Raw genomic sequence first — 18,607 nt, forward strand, 5'->3', positions numbered from 1 at the left:
TCTTCTTTTGTAGAAGTACTGACGTGGAACCAGCTGATGAATCTTGGCTTTAATGTTGTGTGTATTTATAAATCTGTGGTTCAAACTCACCCTATTTCCTCTGCGTTACAGGAATGGTATTCTCCTTTAGAATTTTTTTTTTATTTTTTATTTAATTCAAATTATTGCTTTAAAATTGTTCTTTTCCCCCTTTCTTTTTTCTTTAAATACATCACTGTACATGTCCCTTTCATCTTTCTCTTTGGAATTTTAAGGACTTCTATCCTTTATATTCATAGTTTTTCTAAGCAGTAGCCAGTTATTTTTGGCTTTTACCTTGATTTCCTGTTTTTTAAAAATCTGTACTTGATTAAGCCACATATGTGTCTTAATTTAAGGGTCTTAATTTTCTTCCATTCTCCCCTTACTGGGTTTGGGTAAACTCTTTTGACTACCTAGAACATAATTCTAATGCCTTGTCTCTCTGAACAGAAACACTAAATAAAATAAAGTAGTAGAAATGGAAAGTAATCCCACAACACATATGTTTTAATATGTTTTTGAATGTATACTCAATAAGCCATTCTGAGTTCACATTGAATGAATACTCCTCAGAGGACTAAACTTTCGTTTTAGAATGCACGTGCTTCTGAACACAGTGAGGGTACTTTTTCAGATGCTGCCCGAGGAGTCTATGGCGGGTTGGAGTTCAACTTTTCCTGTATTGTTCTCTTTTAAGGACAGTAGCTTGTGTTTCTCAGATGATAATTAAAACCCTTCTCTTGTGTGTTACAGGTGCTGAAGTTTAGTGCCTACTTCCAAGAAGATGTTCCTATATCAACCGAGGAGCACTATCGAATCCGCCAAGTGAACATTTACTACTATCTAGAAGATGACAGCATGTCTGTCGTAGAGCCAGTTGTGGAGAATTCTGGGATCCCACAAGGCAAGCTAATCAAACGTCAGCGGCTAGCCAAGAATGATGTGGGAGACCATTACCATTGGAAAGACCTCAATCGGGGAATCAACATCACAATTTATGGCAAGACTTTCCGAGTTGTTGACTGTGACCAGTTCACACAGGTATAGTGTATTCTTTGTGGGCTGGGATGCTGCAGCAGCATTCTAGCTGGTGGGATCCGTTTCATCACATCATTAGTGGATGGGAAGGACACTGGTGGCTGTGGGTGGGAGTTAGTAAGCAGGTTAGTATTCATGTAAGTGTGTACATATGCACCTTTCTTTTGTACAGAGTATAAACATCAGGGAACCAATGCCAACTTTGTCTTAGATTTTTAAAAAGTAATTATATACTTATTTTAAGTGAGTTAGAATGTTGGGGAACATTATTCCATCTTAACCTGGCCATGAGTGCACTTGCCTCCATAGCCAAAGTAAAACACACGTTTTGTGAAACAATGCTTGGGTACCAGATGCTTGTCTTAAAACAATGCCAGAATTTTGCTAGTAGGCCCCTAACTTGATTGATAAAAGTTCATATTTAACATGCCTAGTTATCTTACCATAATGCCTTCCAACTAGCTTAACATATATATAAGAAAGAATGCCTCAGCTATTATCAGCTATTGTCTGTAGAGATGGGTCATTGGAGATAGCCTCTCTAAGACATGCCCAATCTGTCAACAAGTTGTTCCTTCCATCACACTTATTTTCAGAACATTATTTTATGTCATTTAAAATGTTCAGAAGGATATTGACATTAATTCTGAAATTTTAGGAATTTCTGAAAAGTCAAGGAATTGAATTAAATCCACCAGAGAAGATGGCTCTCGACCCTTACACTGAACTCCGGAAAGAGCCTGTTCGTAAATTCGTCACCCCATCAGACTTTGACCAGCTGAAGCAATTTCTCACCTTTGACAAACAAGTAAGTGACATAATAGAGTAGGTTTATTCCTGTTTGAGTGTGGATGTGTGTTTATTGGAAAGTGTTTTGGTATAATTTAACCATTGGCATATAGTGGTTTCCTGTAGGGCAAAAAGTATGTTAATGCCTAGATTTCTATTTTTTACTATCCTAAAATTTTACAAATTATTAATTAGGGGATGTGTAAATGTATGTTGTATGTGCCATAGCCTACTGGAGAAGGTCAGAGGACAGCTTCTGGGCATTGGTTTTCTCCTTCTGTTGTGTGGATCCTGGGAATCAAACCCAGGTTGTTGGGCTTGGTAGCAAGTTCCTTTACCTGATGGGCCATCTAGCAGGCCCTCAGCTTTATTATCAGAGATATAAAGGAGCTTGTAGCATTAACTTGTGAATCCCTGCCTATGTTCACATGGTAAAGCAATTCCTAGGCCATATACATGTATCTGCTTCTCTCTTTCCATTTCAAATCCCCCATTTCTTTTCTTAGTCAGGGTTACTATTGCTGTGATAAACATCATGACCAAAGCAACCTGGGGAGGAAAGGGTTTGTTTGATCACACTTCCGCATCACTGTTCATCATGGAAGGAAGTCAGAGTAGGTACTAAACAGGGCAGGAACCTGGAGGCAGGAACTGATGCCTAAGAGTAGCACTATCCATAACATGGTGGGTCCTCCAGAATCAATCACTGATTAAGAAAATGTCCTACTGGCCTGGCGCTAAGTCCAGATCTTTTAGAGACATTTTCTCAACTGAGGCTTTCTCCTCTCTGATGACGCTAGCTTGTATAAAGTTGACATAAAAACCAGCTGGCACACTAGCCCCCGAAATGAGTCAATCTCACAGAATCCTCTGGGCAGGCTCTGATGAATTTGGGGGGAAATTTACAGCTGCTACATGTTCTGAGAGTAAATAGCTATTAAAATCAAATAAAGTAGTTAATTAAAATAGTTATGCTCTTTGATTTCCCAGGAACCCCATCTCAGATGCATCCCTACTGAATACTGCATTAGTGTTAGAAAACAGAATGTTCTGAGTGTTTTCTGACTCTTCCCAGGTTTCCACCTGTGAGCTACAGTGGAGAAGTAGATCTGAGTCTTCCTTCACTGATAAAGGGAAAAAAGAAATAACAGATTACTCGGAAATTTTTGTCTTAATTTCCTGAAAGCTTGACTTCAGAAAGTTCTACCCAGTGTTAGCATCGATTTAGGATTGAGATTTTGTTTATTTTACTTTATTTTTATTTACTTTTTGGGCTTCAAGTCCCTAGACTGAACTTGAACTCGTGCTCTTCCTGCCTCTGCATCCCATATACTGAGATTACAGGTGTGTACCACCATACATGGCTTTCTGTTCTTACTTTAAATTAGAAGACTCTGTCTATCCTGTTACCAGTAGGTGTGTTTTTTATGGTACCAAAAGAAAGATGGGTTCATTAATGAGAATTCTTTCCACACCAGTTCTATATACACAATTTGCTGTATATCTTGGTTACTATGCATAAATTACCTTTAGAGGGAACACTGCTATTTTTAATTCAGCTTCTCTTTCCAAGACTAATAATATTTGGGCCCAAAGTAAGCTCTCCTGTCTTGGCACAAACTTAGAAGCCTTGTACTATTCTTTTTGGCTGCTAATATTTAGTACATGATTTTGGATATCTTCTTATCCTTGACTTTTTTGTTTTTAATTTACTGTCTGAAGGTGTTTCAGCTGCTATTCATCACTGTCTGATAGACATATGTCATAGTGAAGTTAAGGCTCTGTTTTAGAAACTTAAGTCATGACTTTGGACTACTCAAAGGTTCTTCGATTCTATGCCATCTGGGATGACACGGATAGCTTGTTTGGGGAATGCAGACACTACATCATTCACTACTACCTCATGGACGATACAGTGGAGATTCGAGAGGTCCATGAACGGAACAACGGAAGAGATCCGTTCCCACTCCTCATGAACCGCCAGCACATGCCCAAGATTTTGGTGGAGAATGCAAGTAAGTTTAACTCAGTGTGGCCTCTGTTACTTGGCAGGTTTGGGGGGTTCTAGGGAGTCAGTAGTCAGTGTGGTCACTCTTTTGTACTTGGTTCTGTCAGAATTTTCTTAGGATTGAACAATTTTTTTTTTTCTGCACCTTTCCTCTCTAATTTGCCTCTTGGTCCAGGCATGCCTCCTGGATACTCTAGAAGTGATGACTTAACAATAAAAGCAAAGCAAAGCAAAACATGCAACAGGTGATTCATTTGAAGACAGGTAGAGCAAGGTTTCTTAATGGAGCCCATTTAGTGTTAGACTTGCTTGTTTGTCTTGGTGGTACTGGGGATTAAACCCAAGATCTTGTGCATGCCAGTAAAGCATTTTGCCACTCCGCTTTAGCCCCAGCCCTCTTTGTATTTTTTATGTTGAGACAGAGCCTCACTAAGTTTCCAAAGCTGGCCTTCACTCTGCAGCCCAGTCTTGTTCTTTTACCCCTGCCTCAGCCTCCCAATTAACTGGGACTGCAGGCCTCTACCCCAATGCCTATGGAGCACCAATTATATAATGTATTTCATCATATGGTTTCCAGCCTTTGATTCTTAGGTCAACTACTTTTTTTTTTTTTTTTGAGACAGTGTCTCACTAGATAACCTTGGCCGGCATGGAGCTTACTGGGATTAAAGATGTATGCCACCTTGCCCAACTTTATATTTTGATTTCTATATAGTAATTGGAAGCAATAAACAAGATTTATTCAAGAAGCAAATGGTTAGGTCTTAAGAAGCCTTATTAGGCAGTGTAAAAACAGAGAGTAAAATTAGATTTTATAACAACATTTACATAAAGTAAAAATTCACTCTTAGTATCCAAAGTTGGCATTCCTTTAAAAAGCTGCATATTTGTGATTTAAGAGTCTGGGGCTGGTTCCACTGTGATGATTCTGCCCAGATGTAGGCAAAGAACTATAGAGCTTAGACATAGGGTGGGACCTGTGGCTGAAGTGTCTAGACCTATCTTTACCCTGGGTAGAGACTTGGGGAGATGGACAACCATTTTTGCATGCTCTGGTTCATGCTGATCTCAAATAAGCAATCAAGGTATGCCAGAGAACTAGAAAACCAGGAACAAACCAACCCTTAACTTAGATGCATACACACACACACACACACAGAGAGAGAGAGAGAGAGAGAGAGAGAGAGAGAGAGAGAGAGAGAGAGAGAGAGGAGATTAAATCAGAGAAAAACTGAATGAAATGGATAAAAAGAAAAGCACAAAGGTTCATTAAAATAGTTTGTTCTCTAAAAAGATGATGAAAGTTGACTGTCTTGTAGTTGGACAAGATAGGAGAGAGAGAGAAGACTCAAAATCAACGATAAGAAGGGAGACATTACAATAGATACCACGGCAGTATAAAAGCTCACTACAGGCTAGATAGATGGCTCAGCAGTTGAGAATGCACACTGCCTGTGCAGAGGACCTGGGTTAAGTTCTCAGTGACTATACAGAGTGACTCACAACTGTAATTCCAGTTCCAGGACCCAACATGTCTGCTCTCCACGGACACACATACATGCACATAATCAGAAAGAAAATAAATATCATTTAAAGCTCATTACAGATCATTATGAATACCTGTACACCAAAACTTGGGTAATCTAGAAGAGATGAACAGATTCCTAGACAATGCAACTTTTCTAAGACAGGATCAGCATAATAATTTTTTTTAATGAACAAAACAAGCCCTAAGACTAAATTAGTAATAGAAAGTCCTTCATTAAAACCACAGGACCATCTCAGTAGTTGCTTAAAACGCGTTGTATAAGGTTCAACATCTTTTCATAATAAAATCACTGAACAATTCTATTTAGACAGAATGTGCTTCAATGCAATATGGATCATGTATGATAAACCTGGTATTATTCTGAATGAGGAAGAGCTACACTTTTTCTCTAAGATGGGAAACAAGGCATGGCTACTCACTTTTACCAGTTACAAAAATTAACTCAAAAGAGAGTAATGATGTAAGTTCAAGACATGAAACAAACAGGAGAAAATGGTTTAAGACAGAAAAGGGCAAGAAATTTTTTTACAAGATACCAGAAGCCTAGGAAACAAAACCAAATTATACCAATGGGATTATGGGGTAAAAAAGCTTATGTGATACAAAGGAAACACAGAAAGTTTGGAGAGACAACATAGAGGATGGGAAAAGAATATTTGCAAACTATACTTCTGCAGGGGATTAGTATCCAAAATACCTACAGAACTAAAGCGAAAAATACTTGGTAACAAAAGCAGACAGACAGATGGACAAACAACATGTGACCCAATTAAGAATAGAAAGTCAACCAGAATGAATAGTTATATATTTTTTTAAAAAGTCATACAGGACTGACAGGATGGCTCTGCAGGTAAAGGTGCTTGTCACTAGGCCTGACAGCTGGAATCTAGTCCCTGATGGAGGCATACATGGCAAAAGGAGTGAGCTGACTCCCCCAAGTTATCTTCTGACCTCTATATGTTTGCCGTGGTATGCACTCCCTCCAATAAATAAATAAAAGCATGCAAAAAATTTTTTGAAAAAGACATGTGACCAACAGTTAGATGAATGAGTGTTCAAAATTAGTAATCATTATACAACTTCACCTCAAAACTACAGTAAAATATTCCCTCACTCCAACAGAATTCTTTATTGCGGGCTGGAGAGATGGTTCAGCAGTTAAGAGAACTAATTGCTCTTTCAGAGGACCTGAGATGGTAGCAGGAAACAGGCTAATTCCCAGAACTCATTGGCCCAGCAGTCTAGTCAATCGAGGAAGACATCTGATATTGACCCCTGGCCTTCAAATTGGTAGTGCACACACATGAATGTGAACCTACAAGCATTCTTTCAATATCCATATCTACATCACACACACACACACACACACACATACACACACACACACACACACCGCTACACACACACTCAGGAACAGAGAAGTAGAGAGGAGAGATGGGAAGAAGTTGCTCTGCTACTGTATAGCAATGTGACAATAGACCACAAGTCCATACTGTATATATTTCAAAAAGCAACAACAGCTACATCAGGCCATGCTTGTGCTAGCCCACAGGAGGCTAAGGCAGGAATTGTTACAAGATCAGGGAAAGCCTGTGCTATATATTAAGACCCTGTTTCAAGCAGGACAAAACAAGGAGAAAAAGTGAAAAATAAAACCATGGAGAAATAAAACATTTTTACCATAGAGAAATAAAACATCAACACATTTAAACCTGATTTAATCACTACTCAATATATACATGTATTAAAACATCATGGTACCCTATTAATACGTACAATTTTTATGTTTTTATGGATCTGTTGAAAAAGTGAAAGGGCTGCTGAATGAGCATTTATTTATCATACTCCAGAAATGCTATCTTTTTTTTTTCTTCTAATTTCCCATCTCAGTAATTACCCATCACAAGAACCCTGACCTGCTTCTGGCTCCGTGCATTCCAGCATTGTGGTTACGGTTATGTAGTGTGGTACCCCACCAGAATTGACTGGCTTTTGTGATGTCCATAGAGGCCATTCGGCATTTAATCCATCTGGAATAAGTTAACCATTAGTTCTCACAACACACTGATAAAACTGGACTTGTTTCTAAAATGCAAGATTCATTCAGTATTGGAAGGAGATTCCTGTGTGAGTAGATTATTGTAATCATCTCATTAATTATTTATGCCCCTACCTCATGCGTATGACTATGTCATACTATCCTGATAGCAGTGGTGGCTGGGTGGTGATTTAGAAACCAGTGACATCGGTCCCTTCCAGAACTAACTCTCTTACATGTCTCATATGACCAAGTAGTAATTCTGTGGATCTTGGAGGCTTTTGATGATAGTGCTAGCTGAATGTAGAAGAGAGATTTCATGAAAAATATCTGTCATATTATTCGTGTATTTTGTAAAGATTGACATATATAGCCTTATATTCCTTTGACAAATCAGTGGCTACTCAACCCTGAACCAGAGCCAGCCATTAAGAATACCCAGCTCTTACGTTCGACTTTCTTCTTCTGTACTTTCTTTCATCCCTCTAACCCTATCTCCTATTAGAGAACTTCCCTCAGTGTGTGCTGGAAATCTCTGATCAAGAGGTGCTGGAGTGGTACACTGCCAAGGACTTCATTGTGGGGAAGTCCCTCACCATCCTTGGGAGGACTTTCTTCATTTACGACTGTGATCAGTTCACCCGACAGTACTACAAAGACAAGTTTGGAATGCCCGATTTACCACGCATCGATGTGAGCAAGCATGAGCCACCTCCTGTAAAACAGGTAATGGAACAGAAGTCTGAGTGCACTAAGAAAACGATGTGGAAAATGGAGGAGAGAACTCAATAAAAATGAATGAGTTCTCTATGATGGAGGCTCACAAAAGAAGAAATACAAAGAGCCCATCAGCATATGAAAACACCGCAGTCTAGTTACAATCAAAGATACAGAGCGACAATAATGAGATTTTATAGTCTGCTTAGTTTTAAAGATTTTTAGTGCCTAGTGTATGTCTCTTTCAAAATGCAATTCTTGTAGACTGTTGAGAGGAAAGCCAGGTAGAATCACCTTTCTGAAGTGCTGTTTAATTCTTCAGAATATTGTTTATCTTTGGTCTACAAAATACATTTTGAGGACTATAAAGGAATGCATGTTTTATGTAGGATGAAGAATGAGGCTGACAAAATACATCTATCCATACTAGTAGAAAATTGTAAGGCCCATTAAAGATAAAGTAAGTCCATGCATATTAACATGGAAAATATCCATAGAGTATTTTAAGTGAATAAGTATCTATATTTCTGCACATAACCTCTGTTTATAAAGGCTGAGAAACAGCTGTCAGAAACAGCTGCTTTATCACTTGTGGGCACTGGTTTCTCTTTGTGGGATGGGAAGGTAGAGCAAGGGGTTGATCAGAGAACTTCCTTCTGATATTCCTGTGTGGTTCTAATTTTTATTCTTATAGCAAAGCTATATTACTTTTAAAAATGTTTTATTTTTTCCCATTTTAAATTATGTTCAAATGCACACAGCATACTATCTTAACTATGTTAAAGTACCTACCTAGTTCAATGGTATTAAACCAAAGTATATTTTGTAGATCCAAGTGGTTTCCCCACTTCAAGTCAATTAGTCTCCCATATCATGAAGGTTTTCTTTTGTTCTGTGTTGTTTTCAATGGTAGCTATCAAAGCTGGGATGTTGCACATGGTAAACAAGTCCTCTATTACCTAGAAATACCTCTAGCTCTCCTAAATTACATGACAGAGAAATTATGGTATCATAACCCAAAATTATAAGGACACTTACTTGTAGATTAGTTTGTAATGTCTCTCAGTTAACATCTGTCTATTACGGAACCCTTTGGATAGCTTCTAGTGTCCTGTCCCTTTGCTTAACTTGGAAGGACTCCCTGGCACACTGCTTGCCAGTCAGGTGCAGTGGTAACTAACTCTCCCAGATTTTGTTCATTTAGAAATATCTTGATTTGTTCCTCGTTTCTGAAGGACAGCTTTGCTATGTGTAGAATTCCCCATTGTCATGCTTTATTTCCTTTTATGATTTGGACATATTGGCCCACTGCCTATGGTCTCCAAAGTCACTAGAGAGAGATCTGCTGATAATCCTATTGTGTATGACTAGAAAGTCTCTCCCACTTTCAAGATTCTCTTTCTCGTCGAGACATTTGGTTATTGTGCGTCTGACAACATGAGTCTCTGAACTCATCTTCAGGCTCTTTGTATATATTTATTCATGTCTTTCAACCGGTTGAGGAAATGTAAACTATTATTTCTTCAGACACACCCTCTCCCCCATTTTTCTTCTCCTCTTTTTATGAGACGTGATGCTTATGTTGGTCCCTCAGAGCATCCATGGGATTTTTCTTCAGTCTTTTTATTCCTCAGAGTGAATAGTTTGCATTAACCTAACTTCAAGAATCCATCCTTCCTTCCTTCCTTCCTTCCTTCCTTCCTTCCTTCCTTCCTCCCTCCTCCCTTCCTCCCTCCCTCCCTCCCTCCCTCCCTCCCTTCCTCTCTTCTTTCCTTCCTTCCCTCCATACCCCCTCAAGGGTCTCATATAGCTCAAGCCATCATTGAACTAGCTATATAGCCAAGGCTGTTCTTGAACTCCTGACCCTCTTCTCGTTACCTCCAAGCAATGGGATTACAGACATGCACAGCCATACCTGGCTTCTGGAGTCATTAATTCTTCTGTTTACTCAAATATGTCTTTGAATCCTAAGAGTAAGATGTTCATTTTAGTTCATTTTAATTTTCAGCTCCATAATTCCTTTAATTCACATTTATAATTTATTTTGTGCATGTGCACACATCATGCAAATGAAGGTAAGGGAACAATTTGATGGGAATCATTTCTCTCTTTGTACACTGTGGGTTCTGGGGACTGAATTCAGGTTGTCAGTGAGCGCTTTTACTTACTGGGCCAGCTCACCGATCCTTTTTAAATTTAATTTTGGTTTTAGTTTAGGGTTTCTGTGTCTTGATTTCACTTTATTTTATTTTATTTTTATTTTTATTTTATTTTATTTTATTTATTTATTTTATTTTATTTTATTTTTTATTTTATTTTATTTTATTTTATTTTATTTTATTATTTTTTTTTTTAGCTGAGGATTGAACCCAAGGCCTTGCACTTGCTAGGCGAGCGCTCTACCACTGAGCTAAATCCCTAACCCCTTGATTTCACTTTTTTATACTTAATTTTCTTGATTTTTTCATATCTCCCTTTAATTCCTGGAGCATTTAAAAAATGTGTGTGTGTGTGTGTGTGTGTGTGTGTGTGTGTGTGTGTGTGTGTGTTTATAGGCCAGGGGAGAACTTTTGGGTGTTGGTTCTCAAATTCCACTGTGGATTTAGAGTTCAAGTTCAGGTCGTGAGGCTTCCTTGGCAAGTGCTGTCCCTTCGCCCCCACCCCAACCCTGTGGGCTGGCCCTCTCTGGCCATTTTTAAGGTAATTGTTTTAAAGCCATTGCCAAGCATACCCTCCCTAGGATCTTTCTCGGGGAAAATCTCTGTTGCTTATTTTTCCCCCTTTAATGTACTACCAATTTCCTAGTTCTTCTATAGGTCTTGTGACTTATTGAGAATGGGATGTTTATTCATTTACTTTTGAGACAAGATCTAATTATATAACCCAGGTTGGCCACAAATTTGCAGTCCTCAAAAGTTGCTTTTGGGTAAGTGTTTCTGAGCTGACTTTGAAGAAAAGGCTCCCAGCGATCTCTTGTGTGACATTAACACCGATAGCCTCACTTCTTGCTTCTTGTTCATCTCCAGGAGTTACCTCCATATAACGGCTACGGACTAATTGAAGATTCTGCTCAGAACTGTTTTGCTCTCATTCCCAAAGCTCCCAGGAAAGATATCATTAAAATGTTGGTGAATGACAACAAGGTGCTCCGCTATCTAGCTGCACTGGTGAGGCAAAGTTGATACACTAAGATCTTGTTTTTCTTCTATCTCAGTACATTGGACAATTTTTTATTTTGTCTAGATGGTACAGCATCATCACAGTGCCAGAGTTATGAGTTCACAACAGCAAACACTGGATATGGGAGCCAGCCTTCAGAAATGTTATGTAGTACTGAGTACAGTGCTTCTGAACCAAGACCCAGCTCAGTTCCTGACTCTCCACACGCCATTCCTAGAACCATAATCTCTCCCTTTTATACCTCAAAATTTGCATCCATTTTGCCTCTATTAAGCAATTGTAAATTTTGATATCATATTCGAATTATTTGTGTATTGACAGACCCTTCCAGAGTATATTTACTGAAAAATAGAAACTGTGTCTTAAACCAGTTTTCAGTACTAGCTATGATATCTATATGGATATTTTTTTATATTATGTCTAAAAAGTTGAATTATACTATATTAATAGAGGTCTTTTGAAATTTTTAAATTATTTTATGTCTATAAGTGTTTTGCCTACATGTATGTTCATGCACTGTAGAGGGCAAAAAAGGCCTTTTGCACACAGTTAAATACTGGAGAAGCCAGGAAAGTTAAATACTCAGGTATCCTTCAAAGGAGGGGAGATGTTTAACATGTCTTCCTCTTGGAATGCTGGAAATGGGTGTAATTTACAGCCTGGTGATCCTCTGGTGTATGGTGAGCCAGGCTCCACCCATGTCCCCAAGAATTTGTTTACTTATCCCAGACCCTAAAACCTTGGGCATTACTTCTAGACCATAAACCTCATCCTTGTGACAGATGCATTTGTACTTTACAATAGCCTAAGTGACTGCCGAGTTATCTTAGGGCCTGGCCAAATACTGATGCCTACACGTCTTATGTTGACCTCAGTCATTCTTCCTGGACGCTTATCAGAGCGTTGTTTCTGAGTCAACAGAACCCATCTTACAGACGAAGATATGTACTCTGTAAAGAACTTCAGTGTAAATGTCGTAAGATTCTCTGTACTCGTGGGACTGAGTTAATTGTTATCAGAAAACTTTTTCTAAAATTGTGCTGTGCTTAAGTATGGCTAAAATAAATGAACTGGTATCAGACACTCGAAGTTTTGGCTAAGCGCTGGTACTTAAGTCAGACTGAACCGAGATTCATTCTTGTCTTTTCGTGGACCATTTGGGGACTCTCCACAATACAGCACATGTGTGCCCTGTGCCCAAGTTGCCAGAAGAGGGTGTCAGATCCTGCAGGTTACAGATGGTTGTGAAGATTGTAAGCTACCATGTGGATGCTGGGAATTAAACCCAGGTCGGACTCTGGGAGAACAGCCAGTGCCCTGAACTACTGAGCCATCTCTCTAGACACTGCCTTTAGTAGCAAGTCATTTAAAAGCATGAAGTTTAGAACAGATGTAGTTTTTAAAACTTTTTTAAAAAGATCTGTTTATTATATTGAAGGAGATAAAGAGCAAGACTGAGGATTTCAACAAAGAATGAAAACCAACCTCCCCCCCCCAAAAAAAAAAACAACCCACCGTTTTAAGTTTTGAACTCTATTTCCATGATGACACTGAAAAATATGTCCCAAAAAACACTTGTTAAGATCAGTCCATTACATTTTAAAATAAATCTCTTAAGAAATGGAAAGTAAAGGGAATTTTCATAATCTTATAAAATATATCTACAAACCCTACAGTAAACAGCATACAGAGCGTTGAAATGTGGAGAAAATACTCCCGGCGATTAGGAACAAGGGAGGCGAGACTGGCGGCATGCCTTATGCCCAGCCTGGGTCGAGAGTTTCTAGCTAGAGCGGCCTGAGGGAGAAGAAAACAAAGATAACCCCAGGGCAGCTAATACTGTGGCAATGCGTGTGTTTTGGGTACCCCGGGAGCAGAGAAGGCGCCCACTGCATACTGAGCCCTGGAGCAGCACAAGACCTGGCCCATACTTCCAAGACCCAGGTATTGGCCACCGCGGGGGTGGTTTGTGTAGAAGTATCCAGAAAGTCATTAGCATCTGAATACTTGGTTCCCAGGTTTTGGTATTGTTAGGGGAGGCTTGAGAGGTTTTGCTGGAGGAGATGTGTCTCGGCGGGGGATGGTGGCGGAGCTTTGAGATTCAAAAACAATACCCCATGCCAGGCCGTTCCCTGTTAGTTCTCTCTGCCACCTGCTAGGGATTAGAGACATGATCCCTCAGCAGCTGCCCCAGCATCCCTCACTTGCTACCTCTGCTCCACCATCTAATGCAACTGTGAGCCCCAAACAAACTCTCCGATAGCTGCCAGGTTGGTGGTTTGTTTTTTTTTTTTTTTTTTTTTTCCCACAGCAACAGAAAAGATATACAGCCTGACGGTGGTGGCGCACGCCCTTAATCCCAGCACTCGGGAGGCAGAGCCAGGCGGATCTTTGTGAGTTCGAGGCCAGCCTGTGCTACCAAGTGAGATCCAGAAAAGGCGCAAAGCTACACAGAGAAACCCTGTCTCGAAAAACAAAAAAAACAAAACAAACAAACAACAACAAAAAAAGCAATACAATCACTCCATGGGAGGGACATAGCTTTGAGTGTACATGTAGCATGTAGTTCACTGGAATGTCAGAGTTCTTAGACTCTCCAGTAGTGGACGTCACAGCAAATAGGTAACCCCGGATGTGAGTGTTGATCTACTTCCTGACTCTTAGTCTGTCAACCTCCAGCCCTCCTGCCCTCCACAGCTGCTCCTTGGAGCGGTCTCTACCCTCTGGGTCTGTGGCAAGCTGACTCAGGCTCCGTGGCAAGCTGACTCAGGCTCCATACTTGTGCATGTGGCTTGTTCTCAGGCCTCCAGATAACTCAGGGGTTTGTTGTTGTTGTTTTTTGGTTCTTCGAGACAGGGTTTCTCTGTGTAGCTTTGCACCTTTCCTAGAACTCACTTGGTAGCCCAGGCTGGCCTCGAACTCACAGAGATCCGCCTGCCTCTGCCTCCTGAGTGCTGGGATTAAAGGAGTGCACCACAACCTCCCGGCCAATAACTCAGTTTTAAAACAACAGATTCTCAAAATTGTGCCCAGCCGCTGCCCTCTGACCTGGGGATTCCTTCGTACTGTAGTTGAGCCTTGTGAAGGCTGTGGACTTGTCATGATGCCTGGCTTACCTTTTCGGTGAGACTTCTCCCCCAGCTGGGGAGCCTCCCTCAGGCTGTATTTTCCCCAGTGCTTTGCTCCTGGGATTCTCTTCTGCATCTTAGCATCTGTCTTGTGAATTGCCAAAGCTCTTCCTCTCTTCTGTTTCTGGACTCCTCATTTCAACATTTTAAAGCTACGGGGTTCTTAAATAGAAACCCAGAGTTTTCTTCTTCTAAAAAACTAGACGATGTGCCAACACTGGCCTACACTCCCACAACACAGCAGTCAACAGGAGTTGAGTTAGGGTAGCCTCCCTTCCCAGAGTGAAGCCTGGCTGTCCCAGCCCAGACCCTCAATACATGGCAGGTTTATATGTATCCAGCTTGGTTTCATTTGGGGGTTCCTGGAAAGATCATGAACTTTGATATTCTCTTTTCTCCATCTTCCTAGGAGTCTCCTATCCCAGAAGACAAAAACCGTCGGTTTGTCTTCTCATATTTTCTTGCCACTGATATGATCAGTATCTTCGAGCCTCCTGTTCGAAATTCCGGTATCATTGGGGGCAAGTTCCTGGGCAGGACTAAAGTTGTTAAACCATTCTCTTCAGTTGACAACCCCGTCTACTATGGACCAAGTGACTTCTTCATCGGTGCCGTGATTGAGGGTAAGTCTAAACATGGCTCAGTTTCCTGTTGGCTTAGAAAATGGATTCTTCACGGCTATGACTTAATGCATTCTTAAGGCTTATCAGAAGCAATCAGGCTGTGTTCTGACTGAGGTGGTGCTAATATGACTATTTCTTAATCTCCTTGCTTATCAGTCACACTCTAAATTAACTGGGTTTGTTGATACTACATTGTTGTAACTATTGGCTCCATTTGTTAGACGTTAACACAAGGAACCCAAGGAAACCACTGAATATTAATGTATATAAGCTGTTCAAAATTCACTAGTCTGGCCAGATGTGGTAGCACATACCTTTAATTCCAGCACTTGGGAGGCAGAGGCAGGTGGATCTCTGTGCGTTCAAGGCCAGCCTGGTGTACATAGTGAGGTCCAGGACAGCCAGGACTTTGTAGAGAGACTTTGTCTTAAAAACAAACAAACAAACAAACAAACCAAAACCAAAACCACCACAACAAAACAAAACACTTCACTAGTTGGCCACAAATGGTTAACTGTGGATCTATTGCTAACAGGTTAACATTATTTTGCTCCTTACTGCATGAGAGAAGCAAAGCCGAGCTAAGTGTAACACTATTCTCTCCTCAGTGTTCGGCCATCGATTCGTCATCCTTGATACAGATGAGTATGTTTTAAAATACATGGAGAGCAACGCTTCCCAGTATTCACCAGAAGCCCTCGCCTCAATCCAGAACCGTATCCGAAAGCAGGATGCTCCCACACAGGATGTTCCCCCAGAGGATACTCTTGCACCAGGATCAGAAAGGTATGTTTGACTTCCTAGGGTAAGGATTTGGCACATGCAAGCTATTTAGAAAGCAATCCCACCCTGTGTGTGTTGTATTTATGTGGTATATGTGCACTTGCGTGCATAGGTACATAGGTACATATGCTTGTTCACTCATGTGCAGAGGAGAATGTTAAGTATCCTGTTCGATCATGCTATGCCATATTTCTTTGAGGCAGAGCCTCTCACTAAGTCTGGATCTAGGCTGGTGGCCAGCAACCCGATGGTCCCCTTGTCTCTGCTCCCCACAGCAGTGGGGTTGATGAGGATGCAGCCATACCCAGGGTTTTTTGTTTTGTTTCCACAGAAGTGCTGAGACCTGAGCTCCTCATACTTGAATGCTCACATAGCAAGCATTCCGACCCACTGAGTCATCCCTGCAGAATCCTAGAAAGTAATTCTTGTCGAAATAGATGCATAATGATGTTTTAAGATTTCAGCTTTTCTTTACCAGGTTGGAGTTGTCAGGCAAATGTAGATGGTTCCTTGGGCTCATAAAAATAACTACCATCTTAGAAAGTTTCCAATATCCCCCCCTGTAGCAAATAATTATTGAACAAATGCCTGACATATTCGCTTCAGATGTGATCACTAGGCTACTGGTGTGATAAGTAAACAAAATAGATAAGAAATTGCTGTCTTTCTGGACTGACCTAAGCAGGAATTGATAGAGAGTAATACAAGTATATCATACAGCACAATCTGTGATAAATACCATATAAAAATAAGGCAAATGTAGGTGACAAGCATTTCTGGAGGTTGGCAGTGGTTTGCACTTGCTGGGAAGAGGGGAGCCACTTTCACGGGCAACTCTGAGCAAACCCTTGAAGGGATGTGAATTCTCTGGGTAGATGTGTAGATGCAGGGCTGATGAGTACAGAGCTTGCCAGGTAGCATGCTTCGCTTAGCGTGCTCAAGTAACTGGATAGACCAGTGAGAGTGGCCGGAGGGAGTGAGATGATGAGGGGTAAGTGCTGAAACTAGAAAAGTAATGGGGAAAAAACTGCAAAGGAAAATTAATGAGGAGCTGGTTTGCACCAGGAGTCTCTGAGTTAGAAGAGTAGCTGGTCTGACATATGCTTTTAAAGGGCTAGCCCGCTGCCACATTCACACTCCTATCAGAGCCACACGTGGTGGTGCCAACCTAATTCTAGCACTTGGGAAGTACAGGCAGAAGGCTCAAGAGTTTCAAGGCCAGCCTCAACTACATAGAGAGTTTGAGGCCAGCCTGAGCTGAGATTGAGAAGGAGAGAAGAGAAAGAGGGTGTTCGAGAGAGCAGGAGGGGGATTAGAAACAATACTGTAGGAGATGCAGAGCATGAAGGCCAGAGAAGTGAAGAAGTGATCTAATTGGCAGAGCCAATGTGATGAAAAATAAGTTACGTAGGGCATGTGAGAGAACAAGAAGAGTTAAAGAAGGTTCTAGAATTGGGGCCTGAGCAGCAGGACGGACTTATTGTCACCTGAGACAGGGACAGTGAGAACTGGGTAAAGGAGTTTGTTAGGGGAGTGGAGTAGAGATTTGGGTTTGGAGTGTATTTTATATTTAGGAGATAAAATAGAACCAGGTGTGTGCTAGCATTCATTATGCAGTGGACTGAGGACTTCAATGAGATTTCCAGCAGAGTTAGGTAGGAAAGCTCAAAAGAGGTAGATGTAAGTGAGGATGGGAGGCACTCTAGATAAAATGGACAGACAGTGTTTATGAGGAGGTGTGTTCAAAGGAGGACAGAGAAAGGAGACCATAGCTAGCAGAGGAGGTAAAGTCAGCTAAAAATTGTGTTTTGTGTTTGGTTTTGATGGGAAAATACAAAAATACAAAAGCCACCTGCCTTTGATCCCATCTATCAGGAGGCCAAGCAGAGCTATTGCAAATTTGAGGTCATCACAGGCAAGACCTTGTCTCAAACAACAAAATCATATTGGTGCATGTTAAAATTCTGCGGGGAAGGAACTGACAGATGTGTGAGAGATGAGCAAAGTTGCTGAAGTGTGAGACAGGATGGGCAGGATTTAGCAGTGGAGAGAACTTGGTGCTAGGTAGAAGCACCGTTTATCTAGGGCAATCATCCTAAAATAAGGTTAGTTTCAGGACACTCGTGATTAAAAAATTACTGTAGATCTGTACTAGTTACTTTTCTGTTGCTGTGGTGAAATGCTATGACTAAGGCAACTTCCAGAAGGAAGAGTTTTGTGGCTTATGGTATTTCTTCTTATTCCAGAGGGGTAAGAGTCCATTGTGGGGGTAGGGGAGGCATAGCAGGAAGTAGCAGCCATGGTGTCAGGGGCAGGAGACACATCTTCTAATGTGAGGGCCAGGCAAAGAGAATGAATGGGAAGTGGGGGGAGATGATAAGCACTCGATCTCCATCCCCAGTGCTGGACCTGCTCCACCAAGGCTCCACCTCACAAAGATTCCACAACCTCCCCAAACAGTGCAACCACCTGGGGACCAAGTGATCAAATCCATGAGCCTATGGGGGCCTGTATTAGCCAGAGTTCTCTAGAGGAACAGAGCTTACAGAATATAAAATGAATATAGATATATGAATATAGCTCTCATATATACATGAGAGAGAGGGGTTTTATTAGAGTGGTTTATAGGCTGTGGTCCAGCTAATCCAACAATGGCTGTCTACCAACAGAAGATCCAAGCATCCAGTAGCTGTTCAGTGCACAAGGCTGGATGTCTCAGCTGGCCTTCAGGAC

At 40.9% G+C, this 18,607-nt stretch overlaps 1 protein-coding gene across 2 annotated transcripts in view; it reads left to right on the plus strand.

Annotated features, from left to right (window-relative positions):
- Positions 1-18,607, plus strand: part of Efhc1 (EF-hand domain containing 1) — a 37,081-nt gene that overhangs the window by 7,983 nt on the left and 10,491 nt on the right. For both annotated transcript variants that reach the window (XM_036167967.1, XM_036167969.1), the window contains 7 exons: positions 775-1,062; positions 1,718-1,867; positions 3,671-3,863; positions 7,949-8,169; positions 11,187-11,327; positions 14,878-15,091; positions 15,700-15,877. In XM_036167967.1, the coding sequence (XP_036023860.1) occupies positions 775-1,062; positions 1,718-1,867; positions 3,671-3,863; positions 7,949-8,169; positions 11,187-11,327; positions 14,878-15,091; positions 15,700-15,877 (1,385 nt within the window). The remainder of the gene's footprint in view (positions 1-774; positions 1,063-1,717; positions 1,868-3,670; positions 3,864-7,948; positions 8,170-11,186; positions 11,328-14,877; positions 15,092-15,699; positions 15,878-18,607) is intronic.

This window comes from Onychomys torridus, chromosome 18, assembly GCF_903995425.1.
Source record: "Onychomys torridus chromosome 18, mOncTor1.1, whole genome shotgun sequence".
NCBI classification, from domain to species: domain Eukaryota; kingdom Metazoa; phylum Chordata; class Mammalia; order Rodentia; family Cricetidae; genus Onychomys; species Onychomys torridus.